This window comes from Protopterus annectens, chromosome 9.part0, assembly GCF_019279795.1.
Source record: "Protopterus annectens isolate FY-2018-M chromosome 9.part0, PAN1.0, whole genome shotgun sequence".
NCBI classification, from domain to species: domain Eukaryota; kingdom Metazoa; phylum Chordata; order Ceratodontiformes; family Protopteridae; genus Protopterus; species Protopterus annectens.
The window spans coordinates 2,985,056-3,011,206 of NC_056743.1; the positions used below are offsets into that span (position 1 = coordinate 2,985,056).

The 26,151-nt window shown below is 42.1% G+C and overlaps 1 protein-coding gene across 1 annotated transcript in view; it reads right to left on the reverse strand.

The window, feature by feature from the left end:
• PPFIA1 (PTPRF interacting protein alpha 1) overlaps window positions 1–26,151 on the reverse strand; it is a 2,891,353-nt gene that overhangs the window by 2,740,487 nt on the left and 124,715 nt on the right. The window contains exon 2 of the mRNA XM_044082514.1: window positions 6,716–6,976. Coding sequence (XP_043938449.1) covers window positions 6,716–6,976 — 261 coding nt within the window. The remainder of the gene's footprint in view (window positions 1–6,715; window positions 6,977–26,151) is intronic.

Consider the following 26,151-nt stretch of genomic DNA (forward strand, 5'->3'; position numbering starts at 1 on the left):
GGACTGGATGGAACAGAATATAGGATGTATAAGGACATGAGAATGGATCAAAAAAGCATTAACTGAATAGTTAGATCAAGGTTTTAGGTATAATGAACTGTGTATGAATAGTTAGATCAAGGTTTTAGGTATAATGAACTGTGTACGGGTAAAATCAGACTCACATGGAATACAAGACTTCTAGAATTGGAGGCCAGTAGTATTAAATAATACAGATTATAAAATTTTCATGAAAAATTTTACAAAAAAAGGATGGAAGAAAAAGTACAGCGGTAAAAGAACACATGATATAAAAGGGAAAACGATGCAGGAATCACTACTGATAAAATCAGAGGAGGACTACATTATATCCATCCATCCACATGTACATGATATAAAAGGGAAAACGATCCAGGAATTACTACCGATAAAATCAGAGGAGGACTACATTATATCCATCCAGCCACATGTACATGATATAAAAGGGAAAACGATCCAGGAATTACTACCGATAAAATCAGAGGAGGACTATATTATATCCATCCAACCACATGTACATGATATAAAAGGGAAAATGATCCAGGAATTACTACTGATAAAATCAGAGGAGGACTACATTATATCCATCCATCCACATGTACATGATATAAAAGGGAAAACGATCCAGGAATTACTAATGATAAAATCAGAGGAGGACTACATTATATCCATCCAGCCACATGTACATGATATAAAAGGGAAAACGATCCAGGAATTACCAATGATAAAATCAGAGGAGGACTACATTATATCCATCCATCCACATGTACATGATATAAAAGGGAAAACGATGCAGGAATCACTACTGATAAAATCAGAGGAGGACTACATTATATCCATCCATCCACATGTACATGATATAAAAGGGAAAACGATCCAGGAATTACTAATGATAAAATCAGAGGAGGACTACATTATATCCATCCATCCACATGTACATGATATAAAAGGGAAAATGATCCAGGAATTACTACTGGATAAAATCAGAGGAGGACTACATTATATCCATCCATCCAGCCACATGTACATGATATAAAAGGGAAAACGATCCAGGAATTACTAATGATAAAATCAGAGGAGGACTACATTATATCCATCCATCCACCCACATGTACATGATATAAAAGGGAAAACGATCCAGGAATTACTACCGATAAAATCAGAGGAGGACTATATTATATCCATCCAACCACATGTACATGATATAAAAGGGAAAACGATCCAGGAATTACTACCGATAAAAATCAGAGGAGGACTACATTATATCCATCCAGCCACATGTACATGATATAAAAGGGAAAACGATCCAGGAATTACTAGTGATAAAATCAGAGGAGGACTACATTATATCCATCCAACCACATGTACATGATATGGGGAAAACGATCCAGGAATTACTACTGATAAAATCAGAGGAGGACTACATTATATCCATCCATCCACATGTACATGATATAAAAGGGAAAACGATCCAGGAATTACTAATGATAAAATCAGAGGAGGACTACATTATATCCATCCAGCCACATGTACATGATATAAAAGGGAAAACGATCCAGGAATTATTAATGATAAAATCAGAGGAGGACTACATTATATCCATCCATCCACATGTACATGATATAAAAGGGAAAACGATGCAGGAATCACTACTGATAAAATCAGAGGAGGACTACATTATATCCATCCATCCACCCACATGTACATGATATAAAAGGGAAAACGATCCAGGAATTACTAATGATAAAATCAGAGGAGGACTACATTATATCCATCCAGCCACATGTACATGATATAAAAGGGAAAACGATCCAGGAATTACTACCGATAAAAATCAGAGGAGGACTACATTATATCCATCCAGCCACATGTACATGATATAAAAGGGAAAACGATCCAGGAATTACTAGTGATAAAATCAGAGGAGGACTACATTATATCCATCCAACCACATGTACATGATATGGGGAAAACGATCCAGGAATTACTACTGATAAAATCAGAGGAGGACTACATTATATCCATCCATCCACATGTACATGATATAAAAGGGAAAACGATCCAGAAATTACTAATGATAAAATCAGAGGAGGACTACATTATATCCATCCATCCACATGTACATGATATAAAAGGGAAAACGATCCAGGAATTACTAATGATAAAATCAGAGGAGGACTACATTATATCCATCCATCCTCAACCCTTTTCCCAATTTTGCACATAGGTTCGAGGTATCACCAACAGTGCCAATCATCTAAAGCAAAGGTTTTACACTACCAGGTGGCTAGCCCTGCCATGGCAGTTCATCCATAACACACACACACACACACACACATATATATCGAAGGCCAATTTAGAGTGCCCAATCCACCTGCTACATGTCTTTTAAATGTGGGAGGAAACTGAAGCATCTGTAGGAAACCCACTCAAACACAGGGAGGACATGTACACTCTGCATAGAAGGCACCCCAACCAAGAATATTGTACAGGAAGGTAAATGCAAAATTAACAGTAAGAGATTTAAGCACAACATTTGACTCAATGCATCATTCAGTTTTATGGGAGATATCTGAAGCTTATTGTAGTGAAAAGATAAAAAAGTATTACAGCTTATAGGTAAATATATGGCTTAGTGAAGATTTATAGCTTGAGAAAGGGGTTCGACAAGGCCGTCCTCTGGTTTATTACTTGAATGGCATACTGATACATACGAACAGAGAAATGGAATTCATGAGTTAGATTTCAAAATAGGGGTAAAGTTGCCAAATTATGCTGACCTATGCAGATGATATTATTACTGCTAAGGATAAAATAGATACGTGATATGTGATAACATATTTACAGAAACTATTTCTGTCATAGTTTTTTTCAATAAATTTAACCCCTCCAATCAACTCCAACGATCCTAATCCCAGACTTTTTTAATTTAACATGAGAATGGTTACAATTCTTGGAATAAGGTGTGGAAAGCAAGACATTATAGATACAGTATGGAAAGACAAATCAGAGGAAATGAAACCTACATCTTTTTTTGGAAATCTTTTAGATTGTTTCATAAAAAGGTATATTTAGTTAACGCTATTTTGATAACTAGATGTGCATATTTAGCTGGTGTTTTTAGTTTACCGTTGATCTTAGAAAAAGACTTGTACAAGATTACTTTTTCTTTTATTTGTGGATCTAGGTTAAATCCAGTAAAAAGGGGGGATTTTCTATGTGCATAAAGAAAAAGGAGGTTTACGGTTAATAAATCAAATAGTTGATAGTGCATTGAATTTGTATCAAGTAATGAAATGTTTAAAGGACAATAACTATTCTACCTTAATGCAGATATTACATTTAATGAATAAAATGGAATGCTTAAGTTTTTTTTTAATTTAAAAGAAGGAAAGATTGTTATAATAAAGAATTAGAAAATTATTAAAATACAATTATGTTGTGGAAAACAAGTGTAACAAAATTGAAAAGGGGAGAAAAATGTGGCATAATTATATTACAGAAAAGTATTTCTGAATATATCTACGGAAAGAATTGCAAAAAGAAAAAAATGAATGCTATACAAGCAAGAATAGTAAGATGTAAAACATTTTAAAGAGGGCCAAGAGTTTTTATGGAGACTGATGACACTACAATTGCCAGTAAAGGCGAATATGCCTTATAAAAGCAAGAAATAATCTGTCTGCATTGTTGGGAATTTGAAACCGGTGAACATGTGTTTTTTGGATTTAAAAGAGTAAAAATGTTATGGGAAAGGAATTTTTATTCAAATAATGTAGAGAGATTTACAGAAATACATAGTACAGACATGGATATGAGCGAATTCAGATAGTATAAGAATAAATGTAGAAATTATGTTAAGAGAACTGATAAATAATATTTTGTATTACATGGATAATATGGAATCAAAGGGTGAAGAAAGTTATGTTCAATGAAAAGTGGGATTTGGCTATAATATTAAAAAATAAGGTTTTGTTGTGGAAGCTGGAGTGGGGGGTCAAATAAAAAAGTGATTATTGTGCTTGTTTTATTCTTCTGGAAAATGTAAAATAAATTTGTATATATTATATATCACGCATGTTTCTGTATGTGTAAATAAGCATGTAAATTTTAATAAAGGACTCCTACTCTTTTCAATAGGTGCTATGGAATCTTTTGCATCCACCTGACCTACCACCAACACGGGCAGATGGGGCCTAGGTTCAACATCCCATCTGAAAGAGGAGTCTACAAACCTGGTCCATCCACAAAACCCTCAATATTAACTATGACTTCTGAGAAGTAAATGCCAAAGAGGTGTGATCCAAGGACTGTCTCCCAGGGTACACCACTAGTGACAGGTCATTTGAAGGAGGTACAGTTAACTATCCTAATTTCTTGGGTTCTGTTTGTGAGCCACTTTTCTATCTAACAAGTTACATAAGAAGTGACATTTTCCTAGGAAAATTTATCTATGAACCCTCAGTGTGGGATACCACAGAATGCCTTTTATGGTTTAGAAATGTGACATGTATTTACATGACCTCATCTACTGCTTCAGTAACCTTTTTGAACACGTTGGCTAGCTTGGGTAGGCAAGATCTGCCCTTAATTACATCCAAACTGGCTTGGGTTGAGAATTTGTAGATTACCTGTATCCTCACTTATTATTTTTATTTATTTTTATTTTATTTATTTATTTAACATTTGTTGACCGGGAAAGTCCGACTAGGTTCCACAGAGCCTGTTTTCAGTGGAGGCCCGGGGAGAAATGCTCCAGATGCATGTCTTTGGAATTATTTCCATAACAATCCTTTCTTTAGCCATACACATGGGGCTGGTCAGGCTGTTGGGCCTACAACTGTCCAGGTCTGTTGATTCTCCACATTTGGGCAAGGGGATGACTGTTAATGTCTTCCATTCAGCCAGCAAGAAGCCTGTTTGGAGGCTGATACTGAATCACTTTGGGGGGGACGGGTTGACAAGTCATGTTTCAGGATGACAAGCAGGCAGTCCAGTACGCTATCTAACCCCGCAGAAATCATATTCTTAGCTCTGGATATGGCCTTGAGGACTTCGGAGATTTAAAGGAGGAGTGTAGATTCAAGCATGTGATGTCAGAATGGGGGGGGGGTGATGTTTAAACTAAATCTGTCCTCAAGTCAGAGTATGCGATTGTCCTTTACAATTAGCTATAATCGCTGCCAGGCATTGTTTAGTGCTTTAAGTTCACACAAGTTCCACTTCTTTCTCCTCTCTTCTAGTGAAGAGCTGCCCACCTCCCTAGCCTCTCCTTCCGTGTCAGTCTGTTTTCAACTTATCAACCTGTATGCTTTTTCTGTGCCCTCTCCAGCACTGTGATCTCGTTTCCTTCAAAACCATCAGGAATAAAACCAGTACGCTGGCCATCAGGAATAAAACCAGTACGCTGGCTGTAGACTTACAAGTCTTAGACAAAGGGCATGACAGCTGGCTGTAGACTTACAAGTCTTAGACACAGGGCATGACATCACCCATCATGTTCTTCATGCCACTCCCTCCCCACCACAGCAACAGTACAAAGCCCAATTTATTATCTGCAAACCACACTAAGCCTGATGATTCTGGCTGCCCAAAGAACCCAGCACTCCTTTTCCTGCTCTGGATATTTTAGCACAGTTCCTACCCACAACCTTTTACTCCCCAAGTGCACAGCCCTTTCAGATTACATTTTATACCTCTCCTTAGGCTCTCTTCATACTTTTCCTCTGCCTGGAACCATTACCCCAAGGATTATGCTATTATTTTAGGGCTGTAAGAAATCAGAGAAACATATTAAGTGGATCAGGCTTCAAGCAGGATAATGCTTGTTACATTATCAGGGGGGCAGAGTCTGATCAAACAGAATGAAGCGACAGGATTAAAAGAAAAACAAGAATAAAGCAGAAAAGAAAAAAAATTCTGGTCTGGTTAGCAAATAAAATACGATGACAATATTTGCATAACAGCTGCAATTAGTACGCTGTCCAAAGAAGGCAAAGTCTCTTAAAGATACAAATGCAATGATATCACACAGCAACACCCTAATGGACTGTTTCACTATAAACCATACATCTAAAACATGCTACAACCACATTCAAAGTTAACACCAGGTCAGTATTAGCTAGCGACAGGCATGGAAACTCCCTCCCTAAAGTGTTTAGTTGAAATTCTCTTATCCAACTTTCCACTATGGCATGTGCTGCATACAGACCCACGCCATTCCGAAAATGGATGTCCATTTTTATTAAAAGCTGTCATGAAGTAACATTTTTGTTGCACTGATGTCATTGCGACGTTATATAAACTCTACCGTCAGGACATCAGCATACAGTTAGTGTGGATACACATGAACAGCGGTATTGCCATTAATGTGCACATCATACTATCCATATGGTGACATCACTAAAATATACATTATTTATTTGGGTCATGGCTTAATAAAAGTATAAAAACAGTGGGGTAAAATGCAACACAGTATTTAAGTCACTATGTATCATGACACATGTGGGAATGCATCGCCAAAACACTAACCTGGAAATTAAAAACTGTTGTGTGCAGATCTGAGAAATATAAAGTATGTGTAAGACAGAAAGACAGATGCACACACACAAAGAATGCAGATTTTGAACACGTTTGCTTGAAACAAGTTAAACTCGCAGTTGAACTTTCAAAACATGATGTTACAAATCATAACTACCTGAGGAAGTGCAGTATTAAGCTGCCTTTGTAAAGAATCTCTTTCGTGTATGACCTCTTGTAGTTTGCTCTGATTCTGCAACAATGTTTCCTGAGTTTCTCGTAGTGTGTCCAGTAACCTATCTCGCTCTTCCAACATAGACACCATCAGCTGTTCAAAATGAGATTCTGAATCGGAATGCAGCGGGGATCCTGGAGCGAGTTCACCCCCACCCGAAGGGATCTCAGCTTCGCTAATCGTTGGCATCACTTCACACATCATCTAAAACAAAAACATAGTTAAGTATTGCAGTAGAAAATAATTACGATTCCACTCTGACAATAAGTGCTGTTACAGTCAAGGAAATAAGTTATAACCAAACGCAGATTTTTACATTTTTCTGCTCAAGCAGGTAACAAAAAGACGCTACTTAAAAAAAGGTTTAGCATGTCAGACAAACTACTACACTGAAATACCATCATACCATTAAAATATGCTTTCATTCATTCATTCTTTTACCGGCTCATACAATTCAGGATCATGGCAAAGTAGGATACCTTGCGTTAGGAAGCAATGGGCACAAAGCAGGGAATTATTCCATGACTAGGTGCCAGCCATTAACAGGATGCTCGCAAGCACGCAGACACGCGCACTCACTCGCACATATCTTCAGGATGCAAGAGTAAACCAGAGCACCTGTTGGAAAAAAAACAACAGGACACTAGGAGGAGTACAATGTAAATCTGCTATCCTGCAACTAGTCCTGGCTGCTACCAAATAAAATACCAAATGACCGGTAATATAACACAACCTCCACATGTTGCTTTGAATTTTAACCAAAGAAAACAAATCTTTTTTTTTTTTTTTTACACAGACTTAAAAAAAAATATATATATATATCTATCTATCTATAGGTAACCGTCTGAGAAACCAAGAGTGCATTATGGTAGAGAAGTGCCATCAGTAAATCGCAACACTATCAGCACTTTTTGCATGACTTACAATATGGATGCTAGTCCGTAGAGGTAAGATCACACTAAGGGGACTTGTGTTTCATAGGAGGAAGGTACAACTAGTCCGTGGAGGTAAGGTCACACTAAAGGGACTTGTGTTTCATAGGAGGAAGGTACAACTAGTCCGTGGAGGTAAGGTCACACTAAGGGGACTTGTGTTTCATAGGAGGAAGGTACAACTAGTCCGTGGAGGTAAGGTCACACTAAGGGGACTTGTGTTTCACAGGAGGAAGGTACAACATGCCAATTAATCACATTTAATATTTTACCTCCCTTCAAATACCTTCCTTATCTTTTCTGTTTCTCTACCTGAACACCGTCTCCTTCAAATGCCAAGCAAATTCCTTATCCATTTACTTATTTGGATTGTTTATTTACTTGCTTGCACTTCTTTACAAAGAAAGTGTAAGTGGTAAGAAACCCTTTTTTTTGCAGAGTCCTAAGGAGAAAAGCTCCAAATAAAGATACATAAATAATAATTTATAAATAATTATTATAGCTATATAGTGCATGGAAAGTGATGACTACACTCCAAAATTCAGAAAAAAGACAAATCAGTTAAAAGTTAAAGTGGCTTGAGACCCGACCTTAACTGTTTAGCAGGGGGGTTTTAAGGTTGGGTCTTACTGCTAGGCAGTCAAATCTATCAATACCGACCAGTAAATGACAGCAGTACTGCTGTCCAAATGGATAACATGTCCCTTCCTGCACAAACTTAGAAAGTAGCTAGAATAACTGCATGTGTTAGAAGTTTATTCTCTTTTACCCCTAAAAAGGTACAAACTCAAACACGTCACTATTCAGTAGCTTTAATCCGCGATTTGTCAAAAATGGACTTGAGGAGGAAAAGACCAAACAAATGAGGAAAAAATCTGGACCACTGACAGCCATGAGTAACGGAGAACATTACACTGCCTTTCTAACAGCGCCCAAAGTGCTTTATAGCTTTGAAAGCTATCACAACACTTAGCGTTTTTTTTTTCCTGTAAGTACCAGTACATGGAGCAGATAAAGCGCCACGCACTGCAAATAATTACAACACGGTGTCTGATCATAACTCTTTATTATGTGTTCTTGGCATCTTCATCTCAAACATATAATAGGTTATGATCAGTGACCCAATCATTACCCTCTGTATAGTACATGCAGACTGATGATTCTAAAAACAGCGAAATTACAACCTGCTTCAGCACTACTACAGTCAGAGAACTGACCTTAACACTTAGAGGGGTGCTTAAAATTTCCTACACTCTGTTAAGGTCAGGTCCACACAAAAGCAGACACTGCTGATCAGCAGGTAAGAAACGGCTTTATAAGGTCAGGTGCACACAAAAGCAGACACTGCTGATCAGCAGGTAAGAAATGGCTTTACAAGGTCAGGTGCACACAAAAGCAGACACTGCTGATCAGCAGGTAAGAAACGGCTTTATAAGGTCAGGTGCACACAAAAGCAGACACTGCTGATCAGCAGGTAAGAAACGGCTTTATAAGGTCAGGTGCACACAAAAGCAGGCACTGCTGATCAGCAGGTAAGAAACGGCTTTATAAGGTCAGGTGCACACAAAAGCAGGCACTGCTGATCAGCAGGTAAACTGCTTTATAAGGTCAGGTGCACACAAAAGCAGGCACTGCTGATCAGCAGGTAAGAAATGGCTTTACAAGGTCAGGTGCACACAAAAGCAGGCACTGCTGATCAGCAGCAGCAGGTAAGAAAAGTACAGTTTTGTACCTACCATAAATGTAGATGTTCGAAGATCCACATTGCTGCAGTCCTTACTTATGGGTAGTCTGCTGTCCTCGGTCGGCCCGAATACCAAAGTATTAGGCTGACGTCGGTCATGGGCGCCTAGATCTGACATGAGAGCGTCAGGGTATAAAGGCGCATGACCGACGTCATATCCTCAGTCTTTTCTTGCCCCAGATGTCAGAAGGCCAAACAAGAAAGGCCACAGCCAAAAACAGAATACCTCCCAAAAACAAGCCCAACAACAACCATCACCTAAAGCATAGCACCATGTCAAAATACAGTGGGGAAGGAGGGAGGGAAAATTGGACTGCAGCAATGTGGATCTTCGAACATCTACATTTATGGTAGGTACAAAACTGTACTATGTTCTTCATCTCACATTGCTGCAGTCCTTACTTATGGGTAGAATCCCAAAGCAACGGGAAAGGGAGGTTGGTAAAAATCATAGAGCATTAGGGGCTGCTAAAATGCCCTGTAAAATTGCAGTGGCAAATCCAGCCCTAGACTTAGAATAAAGAGGAAGGTGGTAATGTTTAGAAAAAGTATGCACTGAACTTCAGGTAGCTGCCTCCAAAATGTCTTTTGTAGCTACCCCCCTTAGAAAGGCAGTAGAAGTAGCAGTAGCCCTAGTGGAATGAGGCCTGATTCCAGCAGGAATCTCCTTACCATGATGGGAATAACAGAAAGAAATACAAAACCCAATCCATTTAGAAATAGTTTGTTTTGTAACAGGTTTACCCTGTGAACCCAAAGCAAAAGAAACAAACAACTGCTGAGACTGTCTGAACTCCTTGGTTCTGCTCAAATAATAACGCAACTGTCTGTGAATATCCAAAGTATGTAAAATTTTCTCCCCTTTATTTTGGGGGTTTGCATAAAAAGTAGGCAAATGAATAGTTTGGTTTAAGGCCACACTAGAAACCACTTTAGGCATAAAGGAAGGATTAGTACGCAAAGATACCCTATCCTTATGAAAAATCAGGAAAGGCTCCACTGCCATGAGGGCCTGTAATTCAGAAACCCTTCTTGCAGAGGTAATGGCCAACAAAAAAGCAGTTTTCCATGACAAATACTTTAACTCGGCAGTAGCTGCAGGCTCAAAAGGTTGTAGAGTAAGTTTTTCCAACACAAAATTGAGATCCCAAGCAGGAGTAGGAGCTCTACGTGGGGTCTTATATTCTTTGCCCCTCTAAGAAATTGCTTAAACAAAGGATGAGAGAATAAAGGAGGGTCACAATCATAGTGAGCAGAAATGGCTGCAGCATGGACCTTTATCGAGGAGAAAGACAAACCCTTGTCCAATAACTCAGTAAGATATTGAAGAGCAACACTTAAATCAGGTTTGGAGACATCAAAGTCCTTTCCTTTGCTCCAAATAAAAATCTCCTCCATTTATCAGCGTAAACTTTCCTGGTACTAGGCCTCCTGGCCTCCAAAATAACATTCAAAACTTGTTGTGGAAGCTGAGACCCTCCAGAGTCTAAAACAGAATATGCCAGGCTGTTAGATGCAGAGACTGAATCTTGACATTGAGGAAGTGATTGTCCTCCTGTGACAAAAGGTGCGGAATCAAAGGCAGAGGCCATGGAGGTTCTCGTACTAGACTCCTCAGTAGTGGGTACCAGTGTTGTCGAGGCCAATCCGGTGCTATCAAAATCATGGTTGGCTTGTCTTGTCTGGCCTTCAAAAGTACCTTGGGAAGAAGAGGCAGAGGTGGAAAGGCATATACATGCAGATTGTTCCAACTGAATGATAGAGCGTCCACCTTCCAAGCTGTGTGATGAAACATTTTTGTGCAAAACTTTGGCAACTGGCAATTTAGATGGGAAGCGAACAGATCTATGTCTGGAGTTCCCCACAACACTGTCAACTTTTGAAATACATGAGGATCCAATTTCCACTCGTGAGGATCCACTATTTGTCTGCTCAACACATCTGCTAAGGAGTTCTGTGCTCCTGGTAGAAACCTTGCCTGAAGATTGAGGTGTAGATTGAGAGCAGTTTCCCACAAAATCATCGCTTGCCTGCAAAGAGGGTAAGAATGGGTTCCCCTTGCTTGTTGATGTACCACATGACAGTAGTGTTGTCTGTTTGAATCAACACCTGCCCTGGGTGAAGTAAATCTTTGAAAGCCATCAATGCAAACTGGACTGCTAACATTTCCTTCAAGTTGATATGCAAATGTTGGAGTTTGACAGGCCACGTGTCTTGCACCCATTTTCCATTGAGGTGTGCTCCCCAAGCCTTGTCCGAGGCATCTGTCGTTAGAATCTGACTCGCCTCTGGCCGGGTCACAGAGAGTCCCTTGTTTAGGTGACATTCCTGAGCCCACCACAAAACTCCTTCTGAATGCAAGGTATTATTTGAATGACAGTGTCTAGATCTTGGCAGTGCTGTGTCCATACATTTTTGAGATACCATTGAAGCTTCCTCATATGCAATTTGGCATTGGGAAGCACTAGAATACAAGATGCCATGAACCCCAAGGCTTGAAGGACTGTCCTTGCAGTCAGCCTGGACCGTAGAGACATTTGATGGAAATAAAGAGAAAGGCTTCTTTGTTTGTCCGGGGTCAAAAAGCCATCTGGGAAGCTGTATTCAGTCTCACACCCAGAAAGCACATGTCCTGAGAGGGTACTAGACTGGACTTTGTTTCGTTCACAGAATACCCTAGGCATCTTAACACTGCCACCACATACTGTAGATGATGAAGAAGTTCGTCCTTTTCTTGTGCAATAATCAGGCAATCGTCCAAATAAGGATAAATCTGTATTCCTCTTAGTCTGAAAAAGGCTATCACTGGAGCCAGAACCTTTGTGAACACTCTGGGCAGTAGATAAGCCAAAGGGCAATGCAGAGAACTGATAATGTAAATTTCCAGCCGAAAACGCAGGTACCTCCTGCAACTGGGCCTGATAGGAACATGAAGGTAAGCCTCTTTGAGATCCAGAGTAACCATCCAGTGATCCTTTCCCAACAGAGGTAAAAGTTGTTGTAAAGTCAGCATCTTGAACTTTGGAATGTCCAGGTAAGTGTTGAGGATAGATAAATCCAAAATTGGTCTCCACGTGTTCCCTTTCTTTGGAACTAGAAACAGGCGAGAATAAAATCCTAGGCCCACTTCTGACAGAGGAACTGGCTGTATAGCTCCTATTTGAAGAAGTAAAGAAATTTGTTTGTGAGCCTCTATCCTTTGCTGAGGAGGGACATCTGGCATGCCCTTGAAAGGAGGCATGGTATGGAAATAGAACTTGTAACCTCGGTTTATAATGTCCAATACCCATTTGTCCTGGGTGACTAAATGCCAATTTTGCTTGAAAAGAGCCAACTTTCCTCCCAAAGGAGCTGCCAGGCAAGAAGAATCTGGCAGCTGAAAATGCAGGTCATTGGGCCTGTTTACGAAAGGACTGGCCCCTGCCCTCACCAGCAGATTGAGCAGGCGAACTCCATTGTCTCGGCCTGAAGGTACTCTGAGCTCTGCCCCTACCACGCCTAGATCTACCCCTAGACTGAGAATCAGAAGAAGGGTACGTCCACCCCTTAGTAGGCCAATTTCTACTAAACTTTGGAGGTTGTACCTGCAAAAATCTTTAACAGTCTGCATAGACTTAGCCTTGTCTTCCATTTTCTTTAAGACTGACTCCACAGGAGGACCAAACAAAACTTCAGACTGTAAAGGCATCCAGAATTCTAGACTTAACATGCTCAGACAAATTCTGATCCTTAAGCCAGGCGTGCCTACGAATAACTGAACCAGTGGCAGCCACCCTAGAAGAAGCCTGTAAAGCATCAAAACCACATTGCAAAGAGTGCTTTCCCACCTGTTCAGAAACATGCACTAAATCCTGCAATTCTTTACACTCTATGCCCTCTGCCAAAGCATCCACTTTAGATCTTAGCTGAGAAAGGAGGAAATTCTGATACTTCAACATATGAAACTGGCAGTTCAAAGCTCTCATTGCTAAAGTAGAAGAGGTATACACCTTCTTACCCCATCTATCCAAAGCTCTAGCTTCCTTATCCAGAGGAACCGGATTCTTAACAACAGAGGCTCTAACACCATTAGGCCCCTGACTAATAGTTTCTGGGTCCGCCCTAGGACTCTTATAAAGATATTTATGAGCCTCAGGCACCCTGTAATACCTGTCCGGTTTAACTGGAGCAGGAGGCACAGAATCTGGATTAAGGGAAGCTTCCGAGAAAACATCTGAAACAACATCCAAAACCGGAGGTATAGCTAAGGGTCTATGTTGAGGTAAAAACAAGAACTCCCTAAGTCTCTTCCGTGAATCAGAGTAATCCTGTCCTTCCCACTTAAAATGCTCCCTCATGGAATGCAGAGTTTCTGAAAATGAAAAATCCTCTGGAGGAGAAGCAGAAGGAGTGGAATCCTCTGCATCAGAATCAGAATAAGGAGGAAAATCTTGAATGTCTTCAGCAGAAGACTCTGAATCATCTGAGGCCTGCTCCAAACTTTCCAACTCTGGCTCCATCCTGGGCCTCTTATCAGGAGGGGGCATAGAACCTCTAATTAAAGTAATCAAATCCTCTGCCATTTTAAGCATGTGCTTTTTAGGCACAGACCCTGAAGAACCAGAACTGACACCAGAGGAAGGCAAAACAGACCTGCCCTTAGAAGGAGCCTTAGAAACAGTAACAGAAGGCCTAACCACCTTAGGCAATGAAGGGAGAATAGTAACCTGAGAGGCCCCTTCAGCCTGACCTGTCTCCTGAGATGCCACATCATGTAAAATCAAAGATTCCCCCTGGGACTCAACAGAAACTTCAGCCGGATCCACCTGTTCAGCTGTAGCTTCCAAAGATCCGGCGTCCGTAATGGACGAATCATCCTGCCTAGGCTTTAAAGATTTGTCTTTGCGCTTCTTAGTAGAAGCAGGCCGGAACATCCGGCGGCATATTATAATTACACCTCTTGCCAAAGACTAACCTAGCGCAATCTAACCTCCGTTTATAGTGCGCTTATTAAACCTAGCACAAAACCGACACCCAACTACGCGTGCTCGGTCCCAAACAAGGAATACAAAGCGTGGTAATCCCTATGCGGTATCTGTTTCCCACAAGAAATACAATTATTCACTTTTTCTGACATCCGGTAAGTAACTGAGGCAAGAAAAAACAAAAATATTCCCCAACGGGGTACTTAGCCCAACTTGGTATCGGTCTGAAACTCCGAAAACGAAAAATTTCAGAACCCCGAACGGCACTTGCAACGCTGCTTCTGCATCAGACCATGCGGCAAAAAAGACTGAGGATATGACGTCGGTCATGCGCCTTTATACCCTGACGCTCTGATGTCAGATCTAGGCGCCCATGACCGACGTCAGCCTAATACTTTGGTATTCGGGCCGACCGAGGACAGCAGACTACCCATAAGTAAGGACTGCAGCAATGTGAGATGAAGAACATCGGCTTTATTTCAACTGCCGTTTTTACCTGCTGTCTGCTAAATTACACAAAGAATTTTAAAATAATCAGCTTCCCCAAGGCAGAGAAAAGGTAAGGATGTCAACCACGTCCTCTCTGCTTTACCAGCTTTAAAGCCAACGCAACACACAGCATTTTTTAAATGCACGACTTTTGACTAATTTGTAGCACATGAAGCAGCTAAATCTCCGTGCACTACAAAGAATTATGTTCAGGTTGCCAATAACTTTTAGTTATGTACTCACCATAACTTCAGATGTTTGGGATCCATCTCGCCTACATTCTGACTGATGGGTTCGGAGCCGACCCTCGGCTCCGACTCGGCACGCTTATGCCAAAGAACGAAGTCTCTTATTGGCTGAGCTTACTATATCCCAGGATGCACCACTACCAGTCCCCCAGATCTAGTTTGTCCGCATACATGCACACACGCATGCACTGCTTATATAACATTGACAGATGATACAAGATAAAACAGTAGAACTCAAACCGTTCAATCTCTTCTGATCTCCAAGGCAGGGGGAAGGAGGGTGGGTATTAGGAATGTAGAGATGGATCCCAAACATCTGAAGTTATGGTGAGTACATAACTAAAAGATGTTATGTGATCCTATCTCGCCTACATTCTGACTGATGGGACAGCGTCCCTAGCACCTAAATCCTGGGTGGCTCACTGGAAAACACTCCTGAGTACCGTGGAACCAAATGATGCTCGTCCTTTAGATGCCACATCCAATTTATAGTGGGAGATGAAAGTGTGCGGGTTGGACCAAGTAGCCGCAGCACAAATCTCAGAAATAGCGAGCTTGGAATGGAATGCAATAGAGGTAGCCATAGCCCTAGTAGAGTGAGCTTTGACAGAAGTTGTAAGTTGTTTATTTGAAGAGGAGTAAGCCTGAGTTATGCAATCTCTGATCCATTTGGCAATGGTAGCTTTAGTGATGGTTTTACCCAGTTTATTATCTGAAAAGGACACAAACAATTGATCTGTTTTTCGAATTTGTTGAGTCCTATCTAGATAGAAGCACAATTGCCTGTGAACATCCAATGTATGGAAGGTATATTCCGCTTTGTTTGAAAATTTTGGAAAGAAAACTGGTAGCTCTAAAGACTGTTGGAGACAGAGATTGGAACAAACTTTTGGGACAAAAGATGGATTAGGCCTAAGTGATACTCTATCCTTGTGAAAAATCAAGTACAGTGGTTTGATAGATAGGGCTTGAAGTTCTGAAACTCTTCTTGCAGAGGTAATTGCAATTAAGAAGGCAGTTTTCCAAGACAGATATTTCAAATCACATGTAGCAGCCGGTTCAAAGGGGAAGATGTTAAGGCACAAGTACCAAATCAAGATCCCACGGAGGCGCAGGATGAAAAACTGGGGGTCTTAAAAGCACAGCACCTTTCATGAAAGTTTTACATAATCTGCTGCTCATCAAAGGTGGGTCTATGGAATCGTGAAATTTGGAGATAGCTGCTAGTTGGACTTTAATAGTAGAGACTGAAGATCCTTGATTAAACAAGGATGTTAACAATTTCAAGACCTCTGGTATCGGGGCAGTAATAGGGTCTAAGCCTCTGAGTTGAGCCCAGATAGCAAACCTCTTCCACTTACTGTGATACAATTTCTTAGTGGTGGGTTTGTGGGCTGAAGATAAAATGTGAATAACTTCCGGGTCCAAGGTGTGATTTCTGACTATAGTCGGAAGAGGAGGAGCCAAGCTGTTAATTTCAAAGTGTGAAGGGACTGGTGCTGTTGTCCCGACTGATGAACCAGAAGGTCCGGAATTAGATCCAAGAACCAAGGACCGTCCAGGGTATATTTCTGTAGGTAGGGGAACCATACCTGACGAGGCCAGTACGGAGCAATTAGAATCATTGTGGACCCCAATTGGGAAGCTTTCTGGATGACTTTGGGGAGGAGTGGAATCGGAGGGAAAGCATAAAGCAGTCCTGTTGGCCAAGGTTGGACTAGAGCATCCGTAGCTGTCTCCCCTTGACGAGGGGTCACGGAAAAGAACCTTTTGCACTTCGTGTTTCGTGGTGTTGCAAACAGGTCGCAGCACGGAATCCCCCACCTTTTGAAAATCTGAGCTGCTACTGTTTCGTTCAGAGACCACTCGTGAGGAGAAAGAATAGTCCTGCTCAGTCTGTCTGCTAATACATTGGATTTGCCTGGAATGTGGGTCACTACCAGGAAGTGCTTGGTAGCCACTGCCCATTCCCACACCCTCATGGCCTCTCTGCAAAGGGGGTAAGATCTGGTCCCTCCCTGTTTGTTTAGATACCAGACCACCGACATGTTGTCTGTGTGGATGGCGATAATGCCTTGAGGGAGAAACTTGTGGAGGGCTTGTAGGGACAGAAGTACAGCCCTCATTTCCAACACATTGATATGGAGAAATGTTTCGTTTGGAAGCCAAGAACCCTGAACTGACCTGCCCAGACAATGCCCCCCCCACCCCGTCTGGGAGGCATCCGTTGTCAAGGTGGCCGCCGGAGGGTATAACAAAGGTCTTCCCTGATTCAGATTGGATGGCAGAAGCCACCAGCGGAGGTCCCGTTTGCACGTTTCTGTTATCAGTATGTGATGATTGAGGGGGAGATCCTGAAAAGACCATTGTGTCGATAATAGCCACTGGAGAATACTCATGTGCAACCTTGCCAGAGGAACTAGGAGAACCGTGGCAGACATTGAACCTAAAAGTTGCAGGACCATCCTGGCTGGGGCTTTGGATCTTAGAAGCAGGGCTCGGACTTGATCTTGTAATGTTTGTATCCTTTCGGTAGGAAGGAAGATTCGCATTAATTTTGAGTCTATCTCTGCTCCTATGAATCTTATGCACCGAGAAGGCAGCAAGACAGACTTTGACCAGTTGAATGTAATTCCCAGGGAAGCACCCAGGGAGATGGTGGCTTGTAGGTTCTCTAGTAGTAGATGCCTGGTGGTGGCAGTCAGGAGCCAGTCGTCCAGATAGGGAAACACTTGGAATCCGAGACTCCTCAGGTGAGCAGTCACTACTGCTAAACACTTGGTGAACACCCTGGGGGCTGTGGTGTGACCAAAGGGCAGTGCACAAAATTGGAAATGACTGTCTCCCAGGCTGAAGCGCAGATACCTCCTGGACGCCTGATGTATCGGTATGTGATAATAGGCGTCCTTGAGATCTATGGAGCACATCCAAACATCTTTCTCCAACAATGGGAGAATGGATTGTAAAGTGACCATTCGGAATTTGGACTTCATGACGGACTGGTTTAGTTTGCTGAGATCCAAAATGGGTCTCAGGTCCCCTGTCTTTTTTGGCACTAAAAAGAACCTTGAGTAATTTCGGATCCAATCTGGTCTGTGGGGACCGGTTGGATGACTCCTTTTTCTAGCAGCTTTGAAGCTTCTACGGCTGCAATTTCCCTTTGACTGGGTGGTGGGTCCGGGATTTGTTTGGACGGTGGGGGTGGGCGTGTGAAGGGAATGGTGTAACCTCCGGCAATAATCCGAAGCACCCAGCTGTCCTGAGTAATAGACTCCCAGGCTTTTAGGTGCTTGGAAAAACGGCACCCGACTGGCTCGAGCAGCACAGCTGGGCAATCCCTCATGGAGTGTGGGAGGCTGAAGAGCCACGAAAGGACTCGCGGTCTCCAGTGTTGCGGGGGCCTCTGCCGCCTCTGGGACGGCTCCCAGAAAAATTTCCCCCTCCTCTGCCTCTGGAAGGGGAATCTTCCTGCTGTTGAGGAAAGAATTTCTGTGACTTGCGGAACCACATCTTCCCTCCTCTTTTAGCCTTGGGATAAGGCCGAAAGGAGTGGAAAATCGTGCTCCTACGGCAGATAAAGCCTTTCCCTCCTGCTCACAGCGGGTAAGAGTGTCTTTTACCTTGGGTCCAAACAAAGAGGACCCATCAAAGGGAGCGTCGGCAAAGGAAGACTTGAAGGCCTCCGCGAAATGACACAAACGGAGCCAGGCTTGTCTTCGTAGAGCCACGCCTGTGCCTGCCGCTCTGCCCACCCCTTCGGCCGCATATGAAATGAGCCGCATGGACGAGTTAGAAATCGAGGTAAGGGTAGCCAACTGAGAGCTAACCGACTGGGCTAGCTGCTCAGGTAGGTTACCTGAGAAGGAGTCTGAGAGCTCCTTGATCAGATCCCTCTGTAGTCTGGTGAAATGTGCCAAATAATTCAAGGACCTCAGAGTAAAGGCCGCTGAAGTTAGGGTGCGCTTCCCGTACCGGTCCATGCTCCTAGACTCCTTATTAGAAGGATGGACGGACGTTGAAGCCTCTGCCATGTCCTGCTGGGTAGCAGATGCCACCACCATGGCATCTACAGCCACACCTTTCGTTAAGAACTCCTTCTCGGGTGGGGCAGACAAAAATTTGTTAGGGTGAGAAGGCACTGGTTCCACAGTATCTGGATGTTCCCACGCCCTCCGACAAACCAAATCTAGGAGTTCGTCGAAGGGCGGAGACACCCAGGAGGCGGAGGGCTGAGCCCCGAAGGCCTTGAGGAACACCGTCTCATCAGCGGAGGGGGGTTTGGAATTCCAGCCGCCTGCTTGAGGATCTCTAGAATGTCTGCAAATGAGACATCATCCGAGGACGACTTTGGGGACCCCTCCGCATCATCAAGATCAGTGTCCGATGTAAGAGACTCATCGGGGGAGTCTACGTGCTTCCTCTTGCACGATCTCTTCCTTGGGGCTCCTCCAAGACAACTCGAAAGACCCTCAGGAGGAGGGGAACCCCAGTGGGGTAACCTCAGGCCTGGGCTCCGCTGTCTAGAGACAGGGAACTGCCAAAGACCCAGTCTCCAAGCCCAGGGAAGGTGCCGGTAAAGCTGTAGAGATGGCCAAAGAAGATTTGGCCAAGGCACTCCTCATAGCTCTGAAGGCCGGACCCCAGAATCCTGGGAGGGTCCAGTCGCCGAGCCATGATAGCAGACGGAAGTCCCGCGTCAAGCACCGAGGGAGGCTTGGAACCGACTGCATTGGTCCCAAACGTCACCCGGCCCGGCCGAAGAAGTCCGTGTGCTAAACTCCGACCAAGGCCGGGTTGGAGTAAGGGTCGGAGCCGACCCTAGGATCTCCACTGGCTCCATCAGCACCTGCTCCGGCCGAAGCAAGCGGTCGGAGGAGGAATGGCAATGGAATGGGCTATCGGCCCGAAGCCAATTGGGTTGGAGCCAAACTAATTTCTGAAAGACTGGGGACTGGAAAAGTCTTTGGAGTACCCTGTCTATGTCCGAATCTGACATCCTTGATGACCTGGAAGAGACCGAACGGGTCCGAGTAGGCCTCTCCAACGGCTCCAAGGGACTAGGGACCGGCTCGAATCGACTCGATAATTATCGGCGCCGAAGGAGTGTCCAAACCAATTTCCATCGGTGCCGAAGAGGGCTTCGGCGCCGAGGAGGAAGTGTCTGAGCGGACAACCTTCATCGGCTCCGAGATCAGTGGAGCCGATGAAGGTGACCCGCCTCTCGAGGCCCCAGCCGTCGGCTCCGAACCCAGAGGAGTCGAGGCTGGAGGCATCGAGGCAGACCGTTCTGCCCTTGGCTCCGAAGTCCGTGGAGCCAAAGGAGAAGCCTGCCTATGTCTTTTGGTGGTCGGTTCCGACGGGCTGGTCGGAGCCGACACCCTTTTCTTCTTAGCAGGAGAAGGAGAGGAAGCTAATGCCTCTTCAAATGAGGGTTTAATAAGGCCTTTTAAAATAAGTTTATTTTTCCTCTCTTGGAGGACCCTCGAGGAAAACGCGTGGCACACGCTACAGGACTCCTGCAAATGTTTGGCGCCCAAACAGTACACACAGAGAGAATGGTCATCTGTTATTGACATCTTGAAACTGCACTTAGTGCACTTTTTAAATCCTGAAGGCCTAGGAGCCTGTGACATTATGGCAACCAATTTAGTGAAACAAGCAAAAAACAAAACACACTAACTATCACAGAAATAATTCTTTTTTTTTTTTTTTTTTTTAAACAAAGACTGTCACAATAGAAAAAATAACTAAAAGGATTCAAGAACCCCTAAAGTAAAACGGGACTTGAATGACAACTGACTGACAGGGGAAGGCCCTTCAACTCAAAGGGGACCTCTAGTCAGAAAAAAACGCAATCACCACACAAATATTTTACAAAAAATATGCACTCATACACAAAAACACGAGATAGCTGTTAAAACAGCTTTTTGTTGAAATTTTAGGAAATCCCTGACAGGAAAGTAAGTGAAAAAACACTACTTAGCTCAGCCAGCTCGAGACCACGTCTTTGCTTGTTAGCGGCAAACGAGATCTGGGGGACTGGTAGTGGTGCATCCTGGGATATAGAAAGCTCAGCCAATAAGAGACTTCGTTCTTTGGCATAAGCGTGCCGAGTCGGAGCCGAGGGTCGGCTCCAAACCCATCAGTCAGAATGTAGGCGAGATAGGATCACATAACATCAACTACATATTATGTTATGGAACAAAGCTCTTGAGGTGAATTTCATGGCATCCATGTCTGGAACCCATAAGAGTTAAGATATGATTGGTGGTCTGACCACAATCTATATTAGAACTACAAGATCAAACTGTAAAAGCCCAAATTTCAGTTCTGAATCAAATTAAAATTAACACCAGATAAACATAGCCAAGTAGGTTTCAATTCTGAATCAAATTAAAATTAACACCAGATAAACATAGCCAAGTAGGTTTCAATTCTGAATCAAAATTAACACCAGATAAATATAGCCAAGTACGTTCCAATTCTGAGTCAAATTAAAATTAACACCAGATAAACATAGCCAAGTAGGTTTCAATTCTGAATCAAATTAAAATTAACACCAGATAAACATAGCCAAGTAGGTTCCAATTCTGAATCAAATTAAAATTAACACCAGATAAACATAGCCAAGTAGGTAACAAATGAATTGCCAGCAGGAAAAGAGAGAAAAGAGCAAACATTGCAACATCTATTTCATTATATGAAAATATTGTACATATTTCTATCTTTACTATAAACATTGAAATTATACCATGACCCCCCCAAAACGTGCACGCTGATTGGCCAGCGTGCCTGTTGTAAATCGAGTTATACTAATGGAAAAGGTCCGTCGCCCGGACTTTTTCCATTAGTATAACTCGTTTTTTTAAAACACTGTCTCGCTATGTTAAACCCATTTAACATAGCGAGACAGTGTTTTAAAAAAAAGCAATGGAGAAAGCAAGATCTCCGTTGCTTTTTTTAGTGTTTCGCTATGTTAAATGAGTTTAACATAGCGAGACAGTTTTAAAATAAGCAACGGAGATGTCCGTTGCTTATTTTAATGTCTCGCCATGTTAAACTCATTTAACATAGCGAACACTAAAAAGCAACGGAGATTTTGCTTTCTCCATTGCTCAACTCTGATGTACTGCGCAGGCGTGCAGTACATCAGAACTGCCGCGGATGCCAGACATCTGCGGAAGGGCAGTAAACAGGCATTATACTATGCCATTATTTAAGAAAAGTAATGGTTTCTTTTCTTCGCCCTCGGGACCAAACCACGCCAACCGTGGGTAAATTTAGCATTACCCACACCCAGGCGTGGGTTATTGCTATAATATTGTACATATTTCTATCTTTACTATAAACATTGAAAATATTGCACATATTTCTATCTTTACTATAAACAAAACTTTTCTGATAAAATAAATGTACAGTACCTCACTAACATCACAGCAAACATATTACAACAGAAGTAGGTAAGCACTGCATTACATTATAAACAAAACTGTAGAAAGAGTGGCTGGTGCAACAGGTAGCACAGTCGCCTTTGGTGTTGGGAGACTGTGGGTTCTACTCCAAACTGGGTCACTGACAAGGTGGTACAGCATAGAGGCGCGTTGTAAAATGTTGTCCTTCACATGACTTTAAACTGAGGTCCCACCAGCCTGAGCTTCACAAGACATTTTAAACTGAGTTAGTGGTGGCCTCAGGTGCATGCAAAAGATTCCATAGCACCTACAGAAAAGAGTTAAGGTCACTCAATTAACGCAACATAAAAAACATTTATATATTTTAAAAAGTTCATATTTACAGACACATTGTACACATTTTTTTTTTTTTTACTATTTCCGGATTCTTCTACCACAACTGAAATCACCCATATTACATAATATAAATTCTTATCTAGCCTTCTCATATATTCTTTTTCTTGTTCTTATAAGTCAAGTACAGTCATATTCACATCTATATTGTTTATGTCAAAAAAATTCTTCAGACAGCTTTTTCCAGAGTTTCACCCCCTTTTCCATTTCAAAAACATGCTCGGTTGTCACTTCCACCTGACAAAACACCCACTTGCAAGTTTCCTTTTACATGGCATATTCCCCTTTACTGGTAGCTTATCTCTTACCAGTTTCCATAGGAAACCTTGACACACTATCTTGGTACACCAGCTTTTCTTTAATGCGTTCTGGCACATTTTCCTATGGATTTACAAACTAATTTTATTTCTTCACATTATTATACCACAACCTTGTATCTTTCTCTACATTATTATACCACAACCTTGCATCTTTCTCTACATTATTATACCACAACCTTGCATCTTTCTCTACATTATTATACCACAACCTTGCATCTTTCTCTACATTATTATACCACAACCTTGCATCTTTCTCTACATTATTATACCACAACCTTGCATCTTTCTCTACATTATTATACCACAACCTTGCATCTTTCTCTGCATTATTATACCACAACCTTGCATCTTTCTCTACATTATTATACCACAACCTTGTATCTTTCTCTACATTATTATACCACAACCTTGCATCTTTCTCTACATTATTATACCACAACCTTGCATCTTTCTCTACATTATTATACCACAACCTTGTATCTTTCTCTACATTATTATACCACAACCTTGTATCTTTCTCTACATTATTATACCACAACCTTGTATCTTTCTCTACATTATTATACCACAACCTTGTATCTTTCTCTACATTATTATACCACAACCTTGCATCTTTCTCTACATTATTATACCACAACCTTGTATCTTTCTCTACATTATTATAACACAACCTTGCATCTTTCTCTACATTATTATACCACAACCTTGCATCTTTCTCTACATTATTATACCACAACCTTGCATCTTTCTCTATAATCACCAATTGTTATTTTCTCTGTAAGTATGCTTTCTTGATATTTCTTCATTTACACATTTTCTCAGTCTCATCATCATCTAGAAGTTTCTTTAATTACATTTAAACCTTCTCACAAATAAATTCTCATTCCCTTCCTTCCCACTTCAATACTTTACAGAAGTTTAATGAAGCAGAACAAAAGTACAGTTTTGTACCTACCATAAATGTAGATGTTCGAGTGTTCACCCTGCTGCAGTCATTACACTTGGGTTATCCTGTCATCAGGCGGTCCCGCAGTCGGCCGGATTTCCAAAGTCTTGTTCCGACGTCGGTTGTTGTCGCCTCATCCCTGACGTCAGTGCGCCACGGGTACATATATTGCAACCGACACCATTTTCTTCAGTTTTTCTTGCCCCAGATGACAGGTGCCCCCAAAAAGGTGATCCAAATTAGTACCAAAAGGTGGGAACACTGTACAAAACACAAAATCCCTTCAGCTAAAAACAAATACATCAGTAAGGCCTAGAAAAGATTTAGCCAGTAAATCAGAGGGGTTGGAGGGAGGGTAACCTGGACTGCAGCAGGGTGAACACTCGAACATCTACATTTATGGTAGGTACAAAACTGTACTATGTTCATCGTGTTACCCTGCTGCAGTCATTACACTTGGGTTGAATCCCAAAGCTAAGGTATGGTGGAGGCATCATAGAGGGTTAGTGGAGGCAATGAGGCCCTGCAGAACTGCAGTGGCGAAGCCTGCCCTGGACATAGAATAACGAGGTAAGTGATAGTGTTTGGTGAAGGTGTGCACAGAACTCCAAGTTGCAGCTTCTAAGATTTCCTTGGTAGGAACCCCCCTGAGAAAGGCTGTAGAGGTAGCTGTTGCCCTGGTAGAGTGGGATCTAATGGTAGGAGGAACTGGTTTCCCATGATGGGTATAGCAGAATCGTATACAATCGCCTATCCATTTAGAAATGGTTTGCTTGGATATGGCCCTCGCTTGAGAAGCTGTAGCATAGGAAACAAAAAGCTGGTCAGTTTTTCCGAAAGCCTTAGTTTTATCCAAGTAGTAACGAAGCTGCCTGTGAATGTCCAAGGAATGCAGGAGTCTCTCACCTTTGTTTTGTGGATTGGGGTAGAAAGTGGGTAGGTGGATCGTTTGATTTAGAGCTACACTGGAAACCACCTTAGGCATGAAGGAAGGATTAGTTCGTAGAGAAACTCTGTCGATGAAAAATGAGGAGAGGTTCCACTGCTATGAGTGCCTGCAATTCTGAAACTCTCCTAGCAGAAGTTATTGCCAGGAGCAGGGCAGTCTTCCAAGATAGGAACTGAAGGTCTGCAGAAAAAGCTGGTTCAAAGGGAGGTAACGTTAGCTTTTCCAGAACAACGCTGAGGTCCCATGTTGGTGTAGGAGCTCTTCTAGGTGGTCTAATGTTTTTTGCCCCTCTGAGGAACTGCCTTAGGAGAGGATTTGAAAATAAAGGTGGATTCGTGTGAGCTGAAATAGCTGAAGCATGGATTTTAATTGAGGATTGTTATAACTGTATTTGCTATAACTGATTTAAGTATTTTTTTTCTGGCTCTTTGATTATTTACTGCTTAGCGACTGCATTTTAGCCTGTTTATACAGCTCTGCATTCTATTTAAACTGTTTTTGTGTTGATTAACTGTTTTGCACTTTTAAAAAGTTAGTTGTTGCTTAATTTTACCTGTAGGCTAACACACTCAAGTGCGCTAGCTGCTTAAAAGCATTTACTGTCTGTTTTTCCTCTGTTTTCTGCAAAAAAAAAAAAAAAAAAAAAAAAAAATCTTGTTTTCCCGCCTTACTGAACTAGAATAGTCCAGTCTTCAGAGTTTGCTGACCTCTGGACTTCGTCTTGGTTCCTGTGTTATTCCATATCCTTATTTGGATAAAAGGAAGCGTCTTTGTTCATCAGTGGGAGTGGGGAGCACTGAGCGGCCTGTTTGTCCCTAGAGGAGTGGTTCCAGCCAGAAACTTGTAGTCTATTGGCCATTTTGGGTCAATTCCTAGCTCTTTTCAGCCCCCTGTAATAAAGCCCGCTTTAGCGCTTTTAAGCTTGTATTCAACTCAGCACAGCTCCTCGTGGTGTCCTGCAGAGTTCTACAAGCAGCAGAGA